Raw genomic sequence first — 22448 nt, 5'->3', positions numbered from 1 at the left:
GGTTTCAAAACTAATTATAAATAAACTTTAAAAAAATGAAATTTAAAGTAATAATATAATCTAGAAATAATTGAAATTCTAAATAAAAATATTTAAGCAAACGAAGTGGGCTGTTGTGATGGATATATAGGACCTAAAACAAGTACCAATGTTCACTTTGGTTTATTGAAAATGATGAAACTAGATTTTAAGATTGTAGATTAAGAAAACAGATAAATGAAGAGTTCTGTAAGAATTACATTTATTTTTTTATATCTACTAGATTTTAAGACTGTAGATTAAGAAAACAGATAAATGAAGAGTTCCGTAAGAATTACAGTACTTATGTAATCTATTTTGATTACCAAAATGATAAAATCGAAGATTGACAATTAAAAATACACATTGGGCTAAGTCCTGCTAGGGTGGCGAGAGGGCGAGCTGCTAAAGTAACGAATATTAGGAGCTATGAATGGGTGATTCGATAGGTGTAAAACGAGTAAGATAGGGAAGGAGGTATATCAACAATAGTTGGCGGGATATCTAACCTAATCACGTCGACAATAAATTTTGATTTTGTTAGGTAGCGACAACAACGAAGAAGAGAGACGACACGGGCTAACGAGTCGATAGGCGACAAAGGAGTACGGAGATGGTGATTGGCATGGGAGAGCGAGCAGAGGGGCAGCAAATGACAATAAAGAGGGGGTGGCAGGTGAGCCATATTGGAGTAGAGTGACATGTTGATGGGACATCTAAAAACTATAAAACAGAATTTCAATAACGATTTTAGAACCCCAATAATGATAAAGGGGAGGGCAACGAGTAGATCGTAAAGTAGTAGGGTCGCAAACGGGACTTTAGAAAGTAAAAAATGAACCCCGACAATGATTAGGTTTTATTTTTAAAATCCCAATGAAAAAAAGGCAAGGGATAGCGGGTGAGGGGCGACGAGCAAATCGTAAAGTAGTAGAGTCACAAACGAGACTTTTAGAAAGTAAAAAAATGAACCCGACAATGATCAAGTTTAATTTTGAAAATAAACATGGCAAGGATAGCTAGCGAGGGTCGACGAGCAGATCGTAAAGTAGCAGGTTCACAAACGGGACATTTAGAAAGTAAAAAAATGAACCCCGACAATGATCGGGTTTAATTTTTAAAATCCCAATGAAAATAATAAAGGGCATGGGATAGCGGGCAGCCATAAAGGAGTAGGGTGACCGTGTTTTCTTTAAGACTTTAAAATACTATAAAAGGAACCCAATGAGAAAATGATAGGCCTAATTTCTTAAAGGTCCCAATGAGGATGAATAAAAGCCGTGACGAAGCGGCAAAGGAGCAAGGGGTGATAGTTGGTCTAACTTTTATAAGTTGAAAAAAAAACTCGATGAAGATAAGGTTGGGTTTTTTAAAAAAAATTCCAAAACAACGCTATGACTATTGACAATTTTAAAGAAAATAATGTAAAAAATAGATGATTATCTATGGATGCTTTGCGCGGGCCATTCTGCTAGTTGTCATAATAATACAGTAATTAAGTGTATGTAACCAAACTTCCGAAGCTTCCAAACAATTAATTACATATCTTTTCTAAAAATAGAAAAATGTCAGCTATACATCTCAATATACTCTTGCATGAAATACATCTATCAATTATACATCTCAAAATATACTTGTATAAAAATACTAGCAGCATACATAAGCACTGACTGGACATACGTATAGAGGTCAGATGCATATATATATATATATATATATATATATATATATATATATATATATATATATATATATATATATATATATATATATATATATGCTCTCAATCAAATGAGTTAGTACTTCTCTCTCCGTCTCAAAATAAATCAAAGTATGATTGGATAAGATACTATCTACTGTTTCTACTGTTTCTAGGTTAATTTATTTTAAGACGGAGGTGAGAGATAGTTAGTGAAATCTGAGATAGCGTCAGACCATGTTATCTGCGGCGGCGGCGGCGGCGACGGCGACGTCAGAACGGCAGAGCGGGCATGTTGTGCGGTTGCGCAGCCACTTGACGACGCAATCCTTGTGAAACGCGTGCGCGCACCCCGGCAGCATCCTCCCTCTCCCCCGCTCGCCGCCGCCGCCGTCGACATCGTCCTCGTTCTCCGACAGACAGATGACGCACTGCTCGTTGTCTTGGTCGTCTTTAGGTCGTAGCAGCAGCAGCCTCTCGATCAGCATGTCGTACTGGTGCGCCGACTTGTTATTGCCGTCGTCGTTGCGGCGGAGGCGGATGAGATCGACCTCCACGGTGATGGCGAGGGCGAGGAAGAAGAAAAAGATGTTGCCCCACATGAGCCAGCTGTCCATGAAATCCTCCGCGTCCATGCACTGCACACACTCGAGTCGATCGATATGTCTCGATTTTCTTGTGTACGTACGTACGTATATGTCGATGGATCGATCATCGACTCTGAATTGGATTAGCAAAAAGTAAATCCGTTTCTGACACGTGACCGTCCTCCTGTCCTGCGCCACAGCCACGGCGACCCTTGCTTCGCCTCCTCATACATGGACCAGAGCATCTCACATCACAGATCGATCTTTTTTTTTCTCCGGCGATTAATTAAAGATCCAATCAACAGGCAATAATAATATCGTAGTTGATCCATTTCTTTCTTGTATGTATGCATGGACTGCTGGATCATAACAATATTTTTATCTCATCTCAAAAGGATTAAAAATCAAGTCCGAGCTAACAAGAGATCCATATATTGTGCACACAGATACCTAAAATACACTGATGCTACTATTTTTGGATCTGCATATATATAAAGGGTGCAACATATAATAATAACTGTTTGATGCTTGCAACACATTATTACGCATATATGCATGGGCGGCGCAGAACGAACACAATTCAAGTGGAATTGGAAAAAACAGAAATATCAAGATATAGTTGCGCGATGCTGTTCTTGAAAGAGCTGCCCATCTGGCAGGCGTTCGGGTTCTCCTTGCTCACAGGAGCCCTCGCCGGCAGCACCCTGTACGCCGTGTGCGTCGTCCTCCTCTGCTGTGTCGATCGCCAACGTCGACATGCCGGTGCGCCGCCGCCCGATCCGAAGATCTGGCTGCCGGACCACACGCACCATCGCCGGCAGCGGGATGAATCGTCGGAGTGCAGCATATGCCTGGGGGAGTTGGAGGAGGGGGAGAGGTGCTGCACGCTGGTGGCGTGCAGGCACGAGTTCCACAAGGAATGCATCTACCGGTGGCTCGCCAACCACAACACCTGCCCTCTCTGCCGCCACATGCCCCTCCCCCCTGCTTCATCACCACCACCTGCGCCGCCGCCTCACCATGCTTCTCCTCCTTCCAATGTACCGCCTGCTGCTCATGTTTAGATCATCATCTGAAGAGATTTTGTTTCTTAAAATAAAAAAAAAGGTTTCTTTCGGCTTAATTTGTTTGAACCCCCCCCCCCCCCACCCCACCCCCACAAAAAAAAAAAGAAAAAAGAAGAAACGTCTGGAAGAAAAATTGGAAGCACTGATGGACGATTGCTCTTTTACGTGATCATATATGTTCAAGAAGTTATACTATTTTCTACTATTGTCTACATTTATATATATATTAAAATAAATCTAGATATTTTCTAGCATTATCCACATTCATATATATGTTAATGAATCATATATATCTGCCTAGATTCATTAACATCTATATAAATATGAGCAATGCTAGAAAGTCTTGTAACCTAAAACGGAGGTAGTACAAGATATAGTTAGAAAGGTATACTTCAATAAACCCTTCTCTTTTCTCTACCTGCGTAAGCAACTAGCCAACTACACGTAAAACACAATGTATCAAGAGAAAACTCAAGGAAAATCAATAGAAATAATTTCAATTCTAGGAAAAATCTAATAAAAAATAACAACAAACTACCCCTATAGCCAGAAAATTCCTACATATTCCATTGCCCCTAAAAACAAACAATCAAGCGTAGGAAAAAGCACGCAAAGTCCTTCAATATGACTAGCTAACTCAAATCAATGAGCAAAACTAGCCTGAGAAATCACCTTAAAAAATGCTTAAAAACCACACGGAAAACTAATAAAAAGCTCGCCAATCCGATTTGCCACCACCTCGAAAAAGCCTCAAGAATGGCCCCTGCGATTTCTCCACCTCAAGTTGAGTTGGTTTTCCACAACAGCACAAGTCGCTGTTGACCACACGGACCGATGACCACATGGTGCTCACCGCTGATGAGCCATGAGGGTGAGAGGGGGGAAGGGGGGGAGGGGAAGAAGAAATACAGGGATAGGATAAGACCAAATACTTGGTATACTGATATGGATAAGATGTTTAAGTAGATGATTATTCAGTCGCCATGTTCGGACGGGAGACTGTTATATAGTATTTCCGGATTAGCAATTTGGAAAAGCTAGATACCGGTATCTCACGCCTAGCACCTGCGACGGTATCCGTCTCCCTCATTCCCCAGAGCACAAGCACAGGCATGCGGCAACGGAGCAACGCTGGCATCGGGCATGCAACAGCAGAAGAAGAAGGGAGAGAAGGGAGCTCACTGGAGAAGGCCCCCGCTGCCTCGCCTCACTGCTTCGTCGGGGAGCACATCACCGGAGAAGATATGCGGCGCCACGGGTGATGAGTTCTAGCATGGGACTAACGAGCCTCGGCGTGGGCGTGTACGATGGAAGACGCGGCCACCGGCGACCAGCCCTGGCGTGGGGCATGACAGCGGAAGATTCGGTCGCCGGCGTCGAGCCTCGGCATGGGGCTTGGACAGCGGAGGACGGGCTCGATGTGGAGGACAAGGCTAGCAGTGACGATGTCTCGGTGCCTAGCTCCTGATACCTAGTAAGAAACACATGATATCTGGCAGGTATTGCGCTCTGGTATCGACGAGTATCAGGTGGTATTAACAGGTATCAACATCAAGTACCAATGGGTAAGTATTACCTGATACCTGGCAGAAATTGCCTGATACCAATTAAGTATCATGACATGATGATACTGGTTAAATGCCCTGATACTTAATAGGTATTAAGTCCTGATACTTAACCGGTATCATTCTGTCCGAACGGTATTTATTGTATAGCAGTTTGGATGGTCTATCTTTTTCTCCGGTATCATTTCGTCCGAACGGTATTTATTGTATAGCAGTTTGGATGGTCTATCTTTTTCTCTAATAGAGAGCTTGAACGAGAGATTTGGGAGGTACAGTCGCCTTGATATTACTATTTGATAGGTGGTAAAATTTGGATAGGATAGATATGCTATACATGTTATTATAAGACCCTTCAAATGTAAAAATTAAAATCATATATAAAAGTAAATTTAAATGTTAATACAATGAAATTATTTTATCAAATAAAACTTAATTTGTAATAAAATATTATTGATTAAATATTTAAAAAGTTAAATTTTAGACACTTGTTAAGAGAATATTTGTAAGTTGTAACAACTGAGATGGGTTAGAATATATCCCCATATCTAATTAAAAAAATGTGACACAATGAATCGAAAATAATCTAACACCTATTCAACTTCTCCTCATAGGAGCTACAAAACACCTACAGGAAGCTGGGGTGGGGGGCACACGCCACAGCATGCCTTAGTGGGTCCACACTAGGGATGACAATTTCCCCCGCGGGGCCGAGTCCCCTGCGGGGACCCGCCCCTACGGGGGTAGGACGGGGGCGGAGGAGATTTTCGACCCACGGGTGCGTCGGGTATGGAGCCCCGCATTTGGGCGGGGAGGGGACGGGGGACTAATTTCACCCGCGGGTGACCCGTGGGGCCCGGGGGTACATATAAACCTTAAAGTATAGGTCAAAGAAAGCCAAAAAACCCATATAATAGCTAATGTAAACTTACAGCTAATTCCTTGGCTGAATTTTTATGATGATATTTAAGTATTCATGCTATTTTTGATGGTGTGTTAACTATGCACAATATTTGTTTTTGCTGAAATGATAATTGTGTTGTATTTTTTGAGCTGATTGGATAGAGATGCTACCAAATGCGGGGCCCCGGTCGGGTTTGCGGGGCCCCGCAGGGTCAGGGGCGGGTGATGTTTTCATCCCGCATCCATAGTCAGGGCCGGGGGCGGGAGGTGAAGTCGGGGGTCGGGGTCGGAGGAGTTCTAGCCCAACCCGCCCCCGTTGCCATCCCTAGTCCACGCCTAATACTCATATGAGCACGTGTATACATCGCGATCTGACTCACCAGCGTCAGCGTGATAGCGTGTACAGCGATCTTCTACTACGTATATATGTATACATGCATGATCTAGACATACGTATACTCTAGGAAGAAATTAAGGAAGAGAAGAGAGACGAAAAGTCAGAGTTGTGTGGTGCGGAGGTGTACACACGCATGTGGGCGTGCAGTGCAGACGTGGCAGTGATCCAGCATCATCCATCGATCGATATGATTAGAGGAATTTTTGTCACTATTTTCATTATTGCGACGACCCTATCCAACTGCAGACATCCATTCCCCTCCAGATTTGTGCTGTTTAGTGCATGCTCTAGTATATTCTCAATTACTAGTCTCTTCCCGTTTCTTAAAGCTTCGACATTAATGTATTCAATCATGTGAAACAAATACAAATCCTAGTTTATATATTTGGGTATACGGAGGGAGGGAGGGAGAGGGAGGGAGTTTATTTGCTTCATCCAAAAACCGACGGGCAAAATAAATTTATTTATACTACAACACTTACATACGCTCAAAGATGATAAATTTCAGCTATTTTTATTTTCTCTATCCGTACCAAAATATGCCAACTAGTAATGAATTAGATATAATAATCAAGTACGTTGTGTCTAATCCAATATTTGCTATATTTTAGTATGGTGGAAATAAATTATTGGTAAACTATTTATGCTGATTATATACTTATTATACGGATAAATTAAATATTTTAGGAAACAAAATTGAAAGAAAAGCTTAAACCAAATAGTCTAAATAATGTAAGTAAAATAATTTTTCTTTGAGAAAACATATATTTAGAGCTCTAGAGCAAATAATCTATTGCACTGACATCATGAACAAGCTTGAAAAAAAAGGCCTTAGAATTAATTAATGGTTATAACTGAATTTTGCACAAATAAAAAAAATAATTACCTCCTCTTCTTGCTTTTTTCTTAGGAAAATCTTTTACCACAAAGCATGTTCGTTTCTCATTTTCTTCACTTCTTAGCTACATTTGAATTTTGATACCTCAAACGTTAGTTTTGTTCATTTTCCATTGTCATGCCATTATGTTGGATTTTCTAAGACTCAATTGTCAGTTTTTTTTTAAAAAAAAGATGGTAATAGCGTTATTTCTATTCACATATAAGTTTGCATGATCTTTCTCCGTGTGCAAGTTATGTCCAACTAAATAAAACCCCGCACGTGGTGTTGTTTGAGTTTTGTATGATAATAGTATAAACAAATTTTAAGATAGCTAGACGATATAGCCTTAAATAATTTGCATCTTTTGATTAATCATTTAAAAAAACTAAGGTGATAATATTTCAAAAAGTAAAATTAAGGTGAGTTGGCTTCATAAAAGAAAAAACAAAAAGGAAGGAGACAATATAGATTGGTCATTCAAAAGCAAAACAAAGGTGATATTGCTTTATGAGAAAAAAAAGAAATAATTTGGATCATGTATTAATAAAAAATAAGAAATAATTTGGATAATGTATTAATCATCAAGTGCTAGAAACAGTGGGGGTGAGAGAAACGGCATCAATTATGAAGTGAATTAATTGACAGACTGAAAGACGCGTCAAGTACATAAAAACGATCAATCCACGCTTTCCTGAGAGTAGATCTGTCGATCCATAATCATAATAGAGGAAATGCCATCTTATGAAAGAATGAAGACGGAATTCACTCTAAATTACTTCTTGCGGCAATGGTTCCTAAGACCGTGGATAGTTCTTGAGGTCGATGAATGAAGCCAGGAATTTGGTGCACATGCATGTGCTGATTCGTGTTCCGATAAATGTACCACATAAAACCATCGGACGAATCAAGCCGGGATTCTAGACAAGATTCAATGTACATGGGACTGAGATCAAGTTCAGCAAGGGGACAAAATAAATCATCAGAAGCAACAGAGAACAAAATCAACATCAGTAATAGATGCCACTCTATCAAGATTGTTGTTAGTTCATGGAATACTCCTTCATACCCACGTAGAAAAAAATAAAAATGCTTGATCGTACTTAATAAGCTAGATAGGAGTATTAGATAAAAACATTTAGTAATCACTATTATGATATTTTTTGGCCCCTAAGAATTTTTTCTTTGTAATTTTGAAACCTTTAATTCCTCGACAATAATTTAATGAAATTGCAATTCTCTTGCCATTAAAAATAAAAGTTACTAGCGCTTGTTTCTTTTCAACATAATTGTTGCTATGAGTAAAGATAAATGGTCAAATGTAGTCAAGAATCAACGGTGTTATCTATTAAAAAAATCAAGAGTAACAATCTACGAATAAAATATGTTGCTTGAGAAGTGTGTGTATAGCTTAAATGGTTAGGTTCCTTGTGGTGGAATTACCCATTCGGGTTTAAGTTCTAGACTTGACACGACACTACTAGAAAAACGATTTTTATTGACATTGGCTTTTTATTTTTCTAGGCGGACAAAAAAAACCCTCTTATAACCGTTTGCGAAAATATATAGCTAAAGAGCATCTAGATTTAACTCCGTCTACAAAAATTAATTTTTTCAGGCCTGCGAAAAGGCGGATCTTTTGAGGGGTTCGCCTGGACAAATATGGTTTTCGCAAGCGGAACCTTACGTGATCCGTCTGCAAAAATCATGCCTACAGAAAAAAATATTAAAGTCCCATCCTTATCTTCTCCTTCACCATCCTTATCCTCTCCACCACTCATTTTCCGCCCCCTTCTCTCTCTCATCACACATCGGCTGAGGAGCGTCGGCGGCTCCAAGGAGGTTCACCACTGGCTGCGACGACGACGACGACGCGGACACCTTGGTCTCGCCGCCAGCTACGACGATGACAATGACTCCTCCTAGATCCACTACTGGCTCGCCCCGGGCACACGGATCCGCCAGCGACCGGTCTAGGGGAGGGGGAGGGGAGGCCGCGGCGACGAGGAGGTGAGGCAGCGGCTCGGCTGCTCCCTCTCCAGCCGATGGCGGTGGCTCAATGATGAGGAGTGGAGGCGTCGGTCACAACAAGGAGGTGAGGCGGTGGTTCAGCTCCTCCCTCTCCTGGCCCGGTGACAGCAGCGACAAGGAGGGCTAGCAGCAGCTTGGCGACGAGAAGGGGTGGTGGCAGCGGCGCTCCAATCCTCCCTCCCTTCCTCCCAGATCCGTCTACCAGCGGTGGAGGCGACAGTGGCGGGGGAGGAGCCGACGGCGGCGGCCACCGCAGAGAGCGTCGCCCCATCCCCTCCTAGATCTGGACGGAAGAGGCGAGCCAGCCGGCAGCAGCGGCGGACGGAGGAGGAGAGCCATCGGTCGGAGGGGGAAGGGCCAGATGGGGAGGCTAGCGCCGGCGCCAGCGCCGGCAGGTAGGGGTGGTGGCGGCGGATTTTTTTTGTTCGCTGAAAATATTTTTGCAGGTGGGTGGATCTAACGTCTGTAAAAATCATCTATTTTCGTAAGCCTTTGCTTACAAGCGGTCATTTCTCCCGCCTGGAAAAAATATTTTTGGCCTCTTGGGAAAATGATTTTCCTAGTAGTGTGGGTGTTTATATTTATGGCTAATTATTATTTTAGTGGTAGGTGACGTACTCACCGACAGCGAGACGCCCGCGATGACTTCGTTAATTTCAAAATATATCGGCCCAGTCTTTCGGATGTGCTCCTAGGGATAGGGTGTACGTGTCTATGTTTGTAGAGGTGAATGTACGCTTGTTGTTAAAAAATTGGGTTGCTTGGTTTGATTGTATGAGTCTGATAAGTAATTGTTTTTTTTTTGTTTTTTTTTTGTTGGAAGGAATAGGACATGTAACGATTCGTGCTGTATGTGGCACCACGACGCTGTTGCCATTGCAACGTAAGGTGTACATTCACCAGCTTCCCTTTCCGTTTTCGAGCAGCAAATTCCAAATGTAATTCCTTTTGTCACACGCAGGCAACACAACGCATGGACTCCACATATCGTGTGCAGATAATTAATTTTGGACAAAGACATTTCTTGGAAGTGGCACAGATTTTTTTTCGCTCTCATGAAAGGCTTGATTGATGCAAACCAATTGAGCCGTCATCGGCTATCTGTACATTATCTGTACAGCTGCCAAGTTTGTATTGATCGGTTTTCTTTGAGGTTAATTTGTAAGTATGTTTTTCTTCTAGTAACTTAAGTAATTATTTTTAAATCTAAGGTCAATATGCATAACAACATATTCTGAAAAACTTATGGATAAGCTGATTATTCATTGGTAAAATATAGACAGGCCGATGTCAATAAAAACCAATGATGCCTGACCGAAACAAATACTACATGTCTACATCCATGCTAAAATTAAATAAGTTCAGTTCTATACATGAATTTGACTATATTCATATTTATGTAAAAAATAAATTTATTTTTGAATGGAGGAAATAAGTATATACGGTGATAATTGAATACCGCTCACCAAAGATCCAGCTAGTAGCACACGGATAAATGGCTGCAAGTCACCAACCATTTCCGGTGGTCCAATACCTGAAGAACAGCCAACCCATTGATGAGTCAGCAAAGGATCAGATCATGAGAGATGAGCCAATGCCATGCATTTGAGTAACTCCAAACCAAATTAAACACAACATCACATGGAAAACTACTCTAACAAATGCCTCAATTAACATTGGTTCCTCAGAAAATAAAAGTTGCAGTTAACGGAATCAGATTAAAGAAGGAAACAAGTGCTCATTTTCTGTAAGACAGCATCACAGCCTTCAGATCTATAAATAGGATTAGGCAAGGTGATTAGTGGTACATTATGTGCTGTACCTGTTTCAAGAACACAATGATGAGCTGTACCATCATCAATTGTGAAATAATTAATTAAATTATCATTAAGCCCCAAGCCAAGCCAAACCAATCCAAGCCAAGCCAAATGAATGATTGCTGTGGTGAAGGGCGACTAGTCAGGGGTGAGTCGGATGGATATGCTCTTTATGCGATGCGGTGCCCAGGAAACGCGGCGCAGCCAAATCAGGGTCATTAACGTCAAATCAATCTCTGCTAATAATGCAAGGCACCACTGTTTCTTCTCCAACTGGCGGCTGCCTCCTCTCCTCTTCTTGATCGGTTCCCCCTGTATAAAAGAGAACCCCGTCTTCTCGCTGTCCTCGCATCCACTCCTGATACTACCACTCAAAAACTCTCTCTCTCTACCCAAACAGGTGTTGAGAAAGAAGTGAGGGACAGATCCAAAAAGTTCACCTTTTGTTACCTGAATCTCCTCTTCTTCCTGTCACCGGAAGGTATGCAGTTCCTCTCTCCATATCATCTTCTAGCGTTTCTTTCTACTGATTCTTGATTGCTCGCTTTTTTCCATTATTCTCTTTTGCTCCAAGGTAGGGGTAGGGGCACATCAGTTGGACAAGTAGAAATTGATGGCACATCAATTGAGTAGATGCGGAAATTTATGGTTTTTAGTTAAAGTTTAGACCAAGCCGATGACAAAGTGCTGCCGTTTAATCGAATACGACGATATGTACTCTTGCAATGGCATGTGTCATGAGGTGTTTGGGTTTGGCGAGGCTCAGTTTTCATTAATTTCCCCTCCTTCCCATGGCCGTATCAAACCTAATCTTTGAAAAATATTCAATTCATGTGGGTGCGGAATCACTAGATGCAGCTTAACTCCATGCAAATCCTAACTCCTGCCATGTGCCCATGTGCCTGTCCCTTATCCTGATTTGCATCTGAATTCATTTGCTGAGTAATTTGCTTGTTCAGTGCCTAATCTGCTAGACGTCCAAACAAAGTTTTAATTATGAGCAAAAGATCTAGTAATGTCATTTTTTCTAAATTCGTAATGTTTTGGTCTCTGAATTCGTAATTGACTAGTTTTATTAATCACCTTTCTGAACTTGAACGAAAGATGTAGAATAATTCACATCGGTTGCAAATTTTAATTCGTAATTGACTAGTTTTATTTTGTTAGCTTCTGATTTACTGTCCTAGATTTCTGATAAGTACTTAGTTGAAGTTCCTTATTATATTAATTATCTATTACATAACACGTTGAACTCATGTAAGTTCTGATTGATTCTAGGGAACACTTATATTATATAAGTAGTAGGTACAAAAATGCATTTAGTATTACAATAAGCCTTCAAAATTCTTCGCATTAACTTTTGTTTGGTTAAAGTTCTTACAGACTTTCAGATTATTATACGTACCTTGTTAGCACTTGAGTGCATATCCTAGGACATTCAATTACTAAATCTGATGCCTGGTTTTGTTTATACAGGGGAATCAATAAAAAAAACAAGCAGTGAAAGCCTCAAGGAATGCTGAAAGATGTGCTTGCATAGAAGAAATTTTCCGTGTGAGATAAAACAGATTGCTGGTTCACCAGTGCTACTGATCTACTCAAGTCTTGATGTGAGTGATCAACTTTCCTGCACTAATTCTACACCATTTAGACTCCGAAACGACGATGATATAAGAATGTTGTTCTCCATCCACGATCATGACCTTGGGGAGGATGGCTAAAGAATTGCAGTCCATCTGATTGGTGGTCAAAACATAGTGCTGAGATTTATATCTTTGTGGGCATGGAGAGTAGAGGGAAGATTCTAATGGAGAGGTATGAGTTGGGGAGATTGTTGGGGAAAGGAACATTTGGCAAGGTGCACTATGCAAGGAATCTGGAGTCAAACCAGAGTGTGGCCATAAAGATGATGGACAAACAGCAGATATTGAAGGTCGGGCTTTCGGAGCAGATCAGACGTGAGATCACAACCATGCGGTTGGTGGCTCATAAGAACATTGTTCAGCTTCATGAGGTCATGGCAACACGGAACAAGATCTACTTTGTGATGGAGTATGTGAAAGGTGGTGAGCTATTTGAAAAGGTTGCAAAGCGTGGAAAGCTTACAGAGGTTGTTGCACATAAGTATTTCCAGCAACTCATTAGTGCAGTGGATTACTGCCACAGTCGAGGTGTGTATCACCGGGACTTGAAGCCTGAGAACCTACTGTTGGATGAGAATGAGAACCTGAAAGTCTCAGACTTTGGATTGAGTGCGCTTTCAGAGTCGAAGAGGCAAGATGGCTTACTCCATACCACCTGTGGAACACCTGCATATGTAGCTCCAGAGGTGATTAGCAAGATAGGCTATGATGGTGCAAAGTCAGATATTTGGTCTTGTGGTGTTATCCTGTTTGTTCTTGTTGCTGGTTACCTTCCTTTCCAGGGCCCAAACTTGATGGAAATGTATCGGAAGATACAACACGGTGAATTCAGGTGCCCCGGTTGGTTTTCACGCAAACTCCAGAAGTTGTTGTACAAGATCATGGACCCCAACCCAAGCACAAGGATTTCAATCCAGAAGATAAAGGAGTCTACCTGGTTCCGGAAAGGTCCTGAGGAGAACCGTATTTTGAAGGAAAGAACTTTGAATGAAAACACCACCAAAAATGTTGCTCCGGTGCTTGGTGTGAGACGCAAGAAAAATGCTCATGAAGATGTGAAGCCCATGTCAGTGACAAACTTAAATGCTTTTGAAATTATCTCTTTCTCCAAGGGATTTGATCTCTCTGGCATGTTCATTGTAAAGGAATGGAGAAATGAGGCAAGGTTCACTTCAGATAAATCTGCCTCAACCATAATCTCAAAGCTAGAAGATGTAGCAAAGGCGCTAAATCTCAGGGTAAGGAAGAAAGACAATGGTGTAGTGAAGATGCAAGGGAGGAAGGAGGGAAGGAATGGTGTTCTTCAGTTTGACATAGAGATATTTGAGGTTACCACTTCCTATCATATCATCGAGATGAAACAAACAAGTGGCGATTCATTGGAGTACCGACAGCTACTGGAGGAGGGCATCCGGCCAGCTCTGAAGGACATTGTCTTGGCCTAGCATGGAGATGAATAGCAGCAGTCGCAAGAGTAGATTTTGATGTCTCAAGCATTTAGTTTCCGCTCCTCAAATTCATTAGGTTTTAGCTCAAATGAATTTATTTGTCTTGCCTGTGTTCTTTTTAGCATCTATGTTTTTGTATCTGGAGAGTTCATGTTGAGACAATGTATGCAATTGTATTTGGAGAGTTGATGTTTAGGCAATTTATGCACAATTTAGATGGAGTCTGTCGAGAGTAATTTTATGAGAAATTGAGCTGCAATATAAAAATTGGCTTTGAGCCTTTCAAGCTTTCTTCAGATATTCGTCCTGATACTGTCATAAAGCTATGTTTGGGTGCAATGTTGTGACACCATTAGCAAGGTTTCTGCAGCATGAAGTATGCAATTCTTGGTATTCACCAGGCACTCAAGAATTTCTAGAGTTTTTAACTTTTTATTATCATCTTGTTGATGAAAATTCTCATATCAATAGTGCTACAGAGGTATACCTTATCAGATATTGAACATAAGTTTTTATCAAACAAATAAAAGAAAAACCGAAGCGACTTCTCATTCTTCGGACGAACAAGATAACACGAGTGCACAGTCCTACAAGATAGTAGCAGGTAGGCAACGAAATACCAAAAAGTTGCAGTTTCATTGGAAGACAAAAAAAAGATTTTTTTTTTAAGAATAAGGATATCCTTGTATTTGCCAAATAGCCACAGAGAGCGAAGTTATTGGTAAACAAAAGAAAATATAATACACATGTTGAAAAGTCTGAACAAAAGCTATTTAAACACCAGTTGTGAGTTGTGAGGAAAATAAATTGTCCCTGTCACTGAGGATAGATCCAACATCCAAGAGCTCATTTTTCACGGTCCTAATTGATCACCCAACAACTTTCCAAGATGTTAATAATACTGCTAATCAGACTGTCCAAATGTCGACTGGATTTGGTTAATCTCAACAACCCAATTGTAGCTGTGACAAGTTGTACATATGACAAAGGCTATACTCTTCAGATTGCAACTTGCGAATTTCCCACCTAGATGCTTTTGTCCTTTGTAAGATTTGAGAATTTTTTTTTGCTTTGAGAAATAATACTGAGATATCAATGATAGATTCCTGATAAGATCGCTGTAAATTAGAGAGAGAGAGAAAAAAAACGTTTTAAGATAAGTCATGTGGTCATGCAAAATTCAGTTCTACTACTATACATTTATATATCTTTCAGCTGTTGCCAGTTTATATACAGTAGTGTTTGTCTTGATAGGATATGCTAAAAAAAAGCCTTGGCCGACAATATGTGATGATGATGATGAGGTAATCCTTTATAACCAGTAAAGCAGAACAGAGGGAATAGTAGTCTGAATTTGCAAGAGATGGAGAAAAACCTTGACCTGCTCTGCTTTCCTGTCACCTTGACCTTATTATCCTCTCGGAGAGGAGATGGAAGGAACTAGGCTTTGATCTGTACAGCTTGTGTGCCGTTTCAGGTCCTGGTTGACGTTTCAGCTGAAGCTCATCAACCTCGTCTCTGGCAGATTTTGCGCCGTTAAGATCTTCACTTCTGGTGGTTACTCAACGACTCTGATGATGACATGATTCACTCTGATTTTGCTGCGGATTTTGCTGTTTTCACTGGCCTGCAGATGGTGCGCCCCCGTGGTAAAGATGATCCAAGAGAGGTTCGGATGATCAAGCACAAGTCCATGTATTACATTTTCAACGCCTATAACATTGAATTTGTTCTCTAAGAAACTAATTTCGAGTTTTTATAGATGAGAATTGGTGTGTTGAAAGTAATATTATTTTTCTATGAATCAATATGATTTTCTTTCTATGGAAATATATTTATCATCCACCTTAGTTAATTTCCGGTGGACGGTAGGAGAGTACTGACTACTCAGTAGTTGTTGGAGCTCTAATAAATTAGAGGTGCATGTGCAATACAGGAGTAGTGTCATGTGCATCCTATTTGGGCCGAAAAGTATTTTTATACCTATGTGCAATGGCATTTAGGTATATGCATGAAACGAGATTTGGAGGGGGAAAAGTCCCTTCAAATATTTTTTTAAAAGAAAGTGTGAGCTTATTAAGAATTAAATATGAGATTTCAGGGTTGAAACCATCCACCGCTTACCACTTCATTCTTATGCGTAACACAAAGTTTAACGATTTTTTTTCCGGTGTGCAACTGTGATTCGTCTTGCAGACGCTAGCTTTTACAAGTTGCATCAGTACTTTGAATAGAAAATGAAGAAAGTAAGAACGACCCTATATTTCTGTAGTACAGTATCATTTTAACAATAAAACGCCACTGTCCAACCAACAAGCATCATTTCGACAAAACTAGAGGTTACAGTCGAACCATTTACTAGTAAAAAAAAAAATCTCTGTCGCAAGGATGAAATTGAAATGAAATTTGCAAGGTGTCATGCGGACTTGTAAAAAGAAAAAGGAATTACTGGCCTACTGAACCGGCCCGTTGGACCCATTAAGGAGGAAAAATATTACTCATGTTAATCGGGCCAACGGGCCCAAAGACGCGAGCTGCCGCAGATTTACCTTCATCTACTCCATCCATGCCGGCACCTCCGCCGCCGCCCGCCGTCTCCAACTCCACTGCATGCATCGAATACCTCCGGCCATTGCTATAAACTCCAAGGATTACTTACTGCTTTTCGACGTATATATAGAGGGTTCTTCGATCTTCTTTAATTTCTCTCTCCACACCATATTGATCTTCTTCTTCGTTGCGAGCTGTTGCATGGTGTCTAATCTACATTAGAATCAGGTCGTCTCGGCGTTTGGAATTTGGAGCAGATACGTACCATGGGACGACGACGATTTGTGAACCTGGTGGTGCAGGGCGCCGGTGGACTCTATTCTCTGCGCCGCATACCCGCGAATCGTCTCTTCTACCCATCAACAAGAGCAGCTGAAGAAGCAACGGCAAAGTCACAAGAATCATTCATGGAGGAGCACGGTGGCAGGAAGCATCCAGGCCTCCACACCATGGAGATGTTGGAGAAGCTTCCCCGTTCGACGTTCGCCTTCGAGCCGGCCCCCGTGGATCGCTACCATCTTAGGTCTCTCGACTTCGCCTGTCTCCTCGGCCACGAGAGCAGGATGCTCACTGCAGACAACAGGGGAAACACCGTCGTCTTCGACGCCGACTCCTCCTCCGTCCTCGCCTTCCCCAACCTCATTTCTCCCAAGAGGTATAACGCCATATCCCTCTCCATTATCAACAACGATGGCAGCAACAACAACAACGGGTTGGAACCACCGCCGGAGGACGGCCTCTACGTGATGACCCGGAGTCCCGACGTCCACAGAATCAAGGATGGTTGCTTTGAGGTGCTCAACTACTCTTCTTCCTCTGCCGATTTCCGTGAGATGACCCCTCATTGGGTTTCTCTGCCACCACCGCCCTTCGCCGGCTGCATGAACGCCGAAATTACCTCCTACACGGTGGTTCACGGCACCACCATCTACATTTCTTGCAATAAGCCAATCCATTCTACTTACGCCTTCGACACGGTTAGCCGTGAGTGGCGCCGGCTGGGCTCCTGGACAATGCCATTCCATGGCAGAGCTGAGTATGTGCCAGAGCTCAACCTCTGGTTTGGCCTGTCTGCTGACCATCCCTACAGCTTATGTGCTTTTGATCTTCCCTCCGACGACTCATCCGTCGCAGCAAAACCACCCACGGTGCAGCATACTTGGGTGGACCTTGTCATACCTCAGTCCTGGTTGCCATGGAACATTAATCTCATCAACCTTGGCTGTGGCAGGTTTTGCATCGCCAAGATGTTCCATTCTATTTCGGGTGATGGCACATTTTGTTCCTACTCTGAGAGTGACGATGGCACAATTGAAGACTCTGACCCAATTCATGGGAGTTTCGCTATCTTCACTGGCCTTCACATGGTTCGCCCTCGTGGTAAACATGATGATGTCCAGATGATCAAGCACAAGTTCATGTACTACCAATTTTTCGATGATTACATCGAATGGGTTATCTGAAGCTGATGGTTATTTTGCTATCAAGCAGCTAGCATATGTGCCCTAATTTCACTTTGGTATTTGAAGCAATGCTAGCTTTAATCTCCTATACATATGTCCATGTTTCTAGCTACCTAGTTGTCTATCAGAGACTCTACTTAATTTGATTGGAATAATTAGTAGGATTGATTGTAAGAGACTCTTCTAAGTTACTAGTGGTATCTAAGTAATTAACATTTCTAAATTATTAGTACCTAATAAGCGTCATATCAATGTCACATGAGACGAAGACCTAGTTAAAGGAGGCATGTAGGCACCACATCAATCAAAACCAGGGACAATACCGCCAGAGGACTTCCTTTGCACTGGTTTATAAGTTTGGGGATGCGTTATGTCCGGTTTTGCGGTTCAAGGATGATTTTGTAATGTGACAAGATGAGGGATCTCTATTGTATTTTTTTTCCTTAAAAAAATATAGTACCATACCACTCAAGTAAAAAGTTTGTGGGTCCATGGGCCAAAGGCAGTTGGAGCAATCCCTAAAAGCCACGATTTTCTTTTGTATTTGTTTATTTAAAAGGTTTACAAAACTAAACTGCCGTTCTGAAGTTTTGTAGAAATGTACTCCTTATGTCCTACCATAGGATAGGACATATAAATCATCCTATGTTAGGACGAGAAATGTGACATGGAGGACGACCGAAGAGGCGTGTTATTGAAATTTTACGGGCAGGGTGCTGCCTCCAAAAAGGCATGATAAATCACCATTTATTAGGACAATCTACTGTTGCAATGGTTTATCTTAAAAAAAATAACAAGTGGGGTGACCACGGATATTTGAAAGTGCCCCAGTAATAAATCGTTCTACGGAAGAGTGAGAAGGGGCGCCTACAAAATTGCCACACGACGCGCGCCCCTTCCGTCATTTGCCACGTCTCGCACTTCCCCTTGTATGGTATGGCGATTAATAAGGGTAATTTAATTTTTATTTTTTAAAAAAATAATATAAAAATAAAGAAATCGCGACTAGCAGGACCCAGACGGCCCTAATCCGTGCCATCGCGCTGAGGCTGAGCCTCGGCAGCCGCCGCCATCCTTCCTGACTTGTCCAACCCTCCTCCTTCCTTCCTGTAGATTGCACGCTGCCCCTGTAGATCAGCAGCTTCCATCTGATCTGCATCCCGGCCGACTGTCACAGATTGCAAGGAATTGAAAGGAAATCCACATCCTTTGCTGCTGCTGCTGCAGGTATGGGTTTATTTTGCTCCATCCATTGCTGTTTCGTTCTATTGGTCCGTCTGGTCGTTCGTCGTATTTTGTTTCTTTTATTCCTTTACGGAATTACTAAAATTGTGTCTCCACAATTCTTGGCTGATTATAGTAAGATTTATCAACATCATATCGATTCTCAGATTCGTTCTATTGCAAGCATGCAAGCCCGTTTTGAATGCCGAGTTACCAACTGCTCTTAGCTGGTATTTTTCTTCGGTCAATGTAGTGTATGATAAAGTTAAGGTTAAAAGGTACTCACATCACATTTGAACTACAATTACATGTCACTTACATTACAGTTACACCGTATTTAAAAATGTAGGTTTAGTTCTATGTGCATGTAAATTTATATTTTTATCTATTTTTGCACAGACCTTGCCTTCTAGCTTTGGTTTTTAGCTATGCAGCTAGTACTTATGCTATAAGTTTAGTGTCAAATTGTTTCATCAGTAATGAGCTTTTGTTTTGTCCTGGCCGTTGATCTGTAATGGTGAAAAACTAACTGTTTTTAGGCTGAAATTGTGGCAACTGTTATATAGGCACTCCCACCCAACAATAGAATCATCCCGTCAGATAAGAAGATCAGTTTTGGTTCGGAAAAAGATATGGGGAGGCGATTTCTAAACCTTGTGGTGGAGAACGCCCGCAGTGGACTGTATTCTCTGCGCCGCATACCTGCAAATCATCTCTTCTACCCATCAACAAGAGCAGCTGAAGAGGCCACGGCAAAGTCCCAAGAATCATTCAACGCGTACGTTAAGGAGCACCATGGCAGGAAACATCCAGGCCTCCACACCTTGGAGATGTTGGGGAAGCTTCCCTCTCCCATGTTCAACTTCGAACCAACCCCCTGGGATGGCCAGCGTCGACATAGGAATCTCGAGTTCGCCTCTCTCCTCGGCAATGAGAACAGGATCCTCATTGCCGACCACAGTGGACATACCATCGTCTTTGACGCCGACTCCTCCACCGTTTTGCCTTTCCCAACCTCATTTCTGACAAGGGTTGTGCAGCCATTTCCCTCTCCATCAAAAACAACAACTCCAACAAGAACATTAGTGGCGACATGTGGGATGAAGACAGCCTCTACGTGATGTCCCAGAGTGTTGACCCTGAAACCAAGGATTACTGCTTTGAAGTGCTCAACTACACTTCTTCTTGTAAGGATTTCCGTGGGAGGACTCCCTGTTGGAGTTCTCTACAGCCGCCGCCCTTTGCCAACTACATGCATGCCGACATTACTTCCTACACGGTGGTTGACAGCTCCACTATCTATGTTTCTTCCATGGAGCCAGATGCTACTTATGCCTTTGACACAGTGGGGCGTCAGTGGCGTCGCCTGGGCTGCTGGACAATGCCATTCGATGGCAAAGCTGAGTATGTGCCGGAGCTCAAGCTGTGGTTCGGACTATCCGTCGACCACCCCTACAGCTTATGCGCTTGTGATCTCCTCTCCGATGCAGCAAAGCCACCCACGGTGCAGCAGCAGCACACTTGGGTGGACCTCGACATACCTGAATCCTGGTTGCCCTATAACATTGACCTCATCAACCTGGGCTGTGGCAGGTTTTGCGTCGTCAAGATTTTCCGTTCTATTGCAGGTGACTGCACATTGGGTTTCTCCGATTACGATGACGATGACACAATGGACTCTGACCCGATTCAGGGGAAATTCGCTGTCTTAACTGGCCTACAGATGGTTGGACCTTGTGGTAAAGATGGTGATGATCAAGGTGGTGTCCGGATGATCAAGCACAAGTCCATGTACTACAACTTTTGGGACTATGAAATCGAATGGGTTATCTGAAGCTGAGGGTTTTACTATCAAGCAGCTATCTAGCATATGTGCCCTAATTTCATTTTGATATTTGAAGCAATTAGTGCTAGCTTTAATCTGATAAGCTTTATATCATGCATGTTTCTAGCTAGCTAGTGGACTGCTGTAAGAGACCCTAGTTAATTAGTAATTAATAGGATTGGATTTCTAAATCAGTAGTGCTATCTAGGTATAATATTTCTGATTAGTACCTGATATGTGTGTACCCATTCTAACGCAAATCGAATTGGTTCTGAAACTAATATCATTTTGCTATATATGAAGCAGAATGGGTTCGCCTAAACTGATTTCATTTTCATATGAAACAATATGCTTCGTTTGATATGCAATTTATCATCCATATTTCCAGTGGACTGTAAGGGACTAGTGAGTAGGATTGAAAATTTGGAACTCTAAATTAGTGCATGGTCTGTAAGAGTCTACTTTGCTAATTGTATGAAGCAGTATCACTCTTGCTGGTTGTATCTTCAAGAGAGCTATCTTGTCAGAAATGGAAAGGCAGCGAAAACAGTGGAGACTGAAGATTTTTCCTTGTCAGCTGAACTAAATTTGGCCGAGTGTTCTATCTGAAACTAAATTATCGTTATGATTTCTATGAATCAGCCCATATGGCCTAATCTTATTCATTTTGATACTCTGAAGGCTGAAGCAATGCTTTTATCTGATATGCAATTTTGCGTCCACATTTCTAGTGGACTATAAGAGACTAATGATCAAGTAAATTAGTGGTGGTATACTTACCAGTTAAGTAGGATTGGAATTCTAAACTAGCTAGTGGCATGTAATATTCCAGTGTTTTTTGGTCCTAACTGAATGACATTACTGGGCTGGCGTGTCATTTTGCTAGCTAGTTAGTGGTACAACAATATGTATCTTACTGTCATCTCCTGGATTTCACTACCTCTCTGCAACCAGAAGCCTTATCCGTATATGTTGTTGAGCAAATACAAGTTCTGAATTCCTTGCATCAGTACAAAGTCATGTGTTGTCTCCGCTTCATAAGCTGATTACTTGGAGGAAAACAAATTTATTCATGGAGAAGGGATAATTAGTTGGAGTGCTTGATAGATATGATATAAATTTGTTGCCTCTTGCAATGCCTGCACAGTTCTCCTTCCTGGAACATGTGAAGATGAAGTAAAACCAACCTAAAGGGTGAGAGCCAATGTAAGAATGTCTCATGTGATAGGGTAGAAAAATAAAATTAAAACATTGAGAATATATAAGTAACTTGCTTATTTTCAGACCGTGTAAATATTATATCTGATTTAACCCTCTAAAAGGCCCAAGTGGTTCGG

The 22448-nt window shown here is 41.7% G+C and overlaps 5 protein-coding genes across 5 annotated transcripts; 4 read left to right on the top strand and 1 right to left on the bottom strand.

Annotated features, from left to right (window-relative positions):
* Positions 1–1909: 1909 nt before the first annotated feature.
* Positions 1910–2352, bottom strand: LOC107275460 (putative RING-H2 finger protein ATL61). Its single transcript, XM_015760597.2, has one exon. It carries the CDS (start codon positions 2350–2352, stop codon positions 1948–1950), a length of 405 nt encoding a protein of 134 aa, XP_015616083.1. The 3' UTR covers positions 1910–1947.
* A 578-nt stretch (positions 2353–2930) lies between these two features.
* LOC107276734 (E3 ubiquitin-protein ligase EL5) lies at positions 2931–3368 on the top strand. Its single transcript, XM_015760596.1, has one exon. The coding sequence runs from the start codon at positions 2931–2933 to the stop codon at positions 3366–3368; it is 438 nt and encodes a 145-aa protein (XP_015616082.1).
* Positions 3369–11233: 7865 nt separating this feature from the next.
* On the top strand, positions 11234–14345 carry LOC4349594 (CBL-interacting protein kinase 15-like). Its single transcript, NM_001423134.1, has 2 exons — positions 11234–11439; positions 12435–14345. Exon 2 carries the CDS (start codon positions 12742–12744, stop codon positions 14044–14046), a length of 1305 nt encoding a protein of 434 aa, NP_001410063.1. The 5' UTR covers positions 11234–11439; positions 12435–12741; the 3' UTR covers positions 14047–14345.
* Positions 14346–16865: 2520 nt separating this feature from the next.
* LOC107279318 (uncharacterized) lies at positions 16866–18062 on the top strand. The gene has a single exon (XM_015760595.1). The coding sequence runs from the start codon at positions 16866–16868 to the stop codon at positions 18060–18062; it is 1197 nt and encodes a 398-aa protein (XP_015616081.1).
* A 1755-nt stretch (positions 18063–19817) lies between these two features.
* Positions 19818–21427, top strand: LOC107277868 (uncharacterized). The gene has a single exon (XM_015761970.3). The coding sequence runs from the start codon at positions 20380–20382 to the stop codon at positions 21118–21120; it is 741 nt and encodes a 246-aa protein (XP_015617456.1). The 5' UTR covers positions 19818–20379; the 3' UTR covers positions 21121–21427.
* Positions 21428–22448: the final 1021 nt, after the last annotated feature.

Source organism: Oryza sativa, chromosome 11, assembly GCF_034140825.1.
Source record: "Oryza sativa Japonica Group chromosome 11, ASM3414082v1".
NCBI classification, from domain to species: domain Eukaryota; kingdom Viridiplantae; phylum Streptophyta; class Magnoliopsida; order Poales; family Poaceae; genus Oryza; species Oryza sativa.
Note: the sequence above shows the minus strand (reverse complement) of the source record. Positions and strands in the feature narration are given on the sequence as shown.

What these genes read in the sequence shown, in the direction of transcription:
- LOC107275460 (XM_015760597.2), bottom strand. Translation starts at nt 2,352, where the DNA reads ATGGACGCGGAGGATTTCATGGACAGCTGGCTCATGTGGGGCAACATC.
- LOC107276734 (XM_015760596.1), top strand. Translation starts at nt 2,931, where the DNA reads ATGCTGTTCTTGAAAGAGCTGCCCATCTGGCAGGCGTTCGGGTTCTCC.
- LOC4349594 (NM_001423134.1), top strand. Translation starts at nt 12,742, where the DNA reads ATGGAGAGTAGAGGGAAGATTCTAATGGAGAGGTATGAGTTGGGGAGA.
- LOC107279318 (XM_015760595.1), top strand. Translation starts at nt 16,866, where the DNA reads ATGGGACGACGACGATTTGTGAACCTGGTGGTGCAGGGCGCCGGTGGA.
- LOC107277868 (XM_015761970.3), top strand. Translation starts at nt 20,380, where the DNA reads ATGTGGGATGAAGACAGCCTCTACGTGATGTCCCAGAGTGTTGACCCT.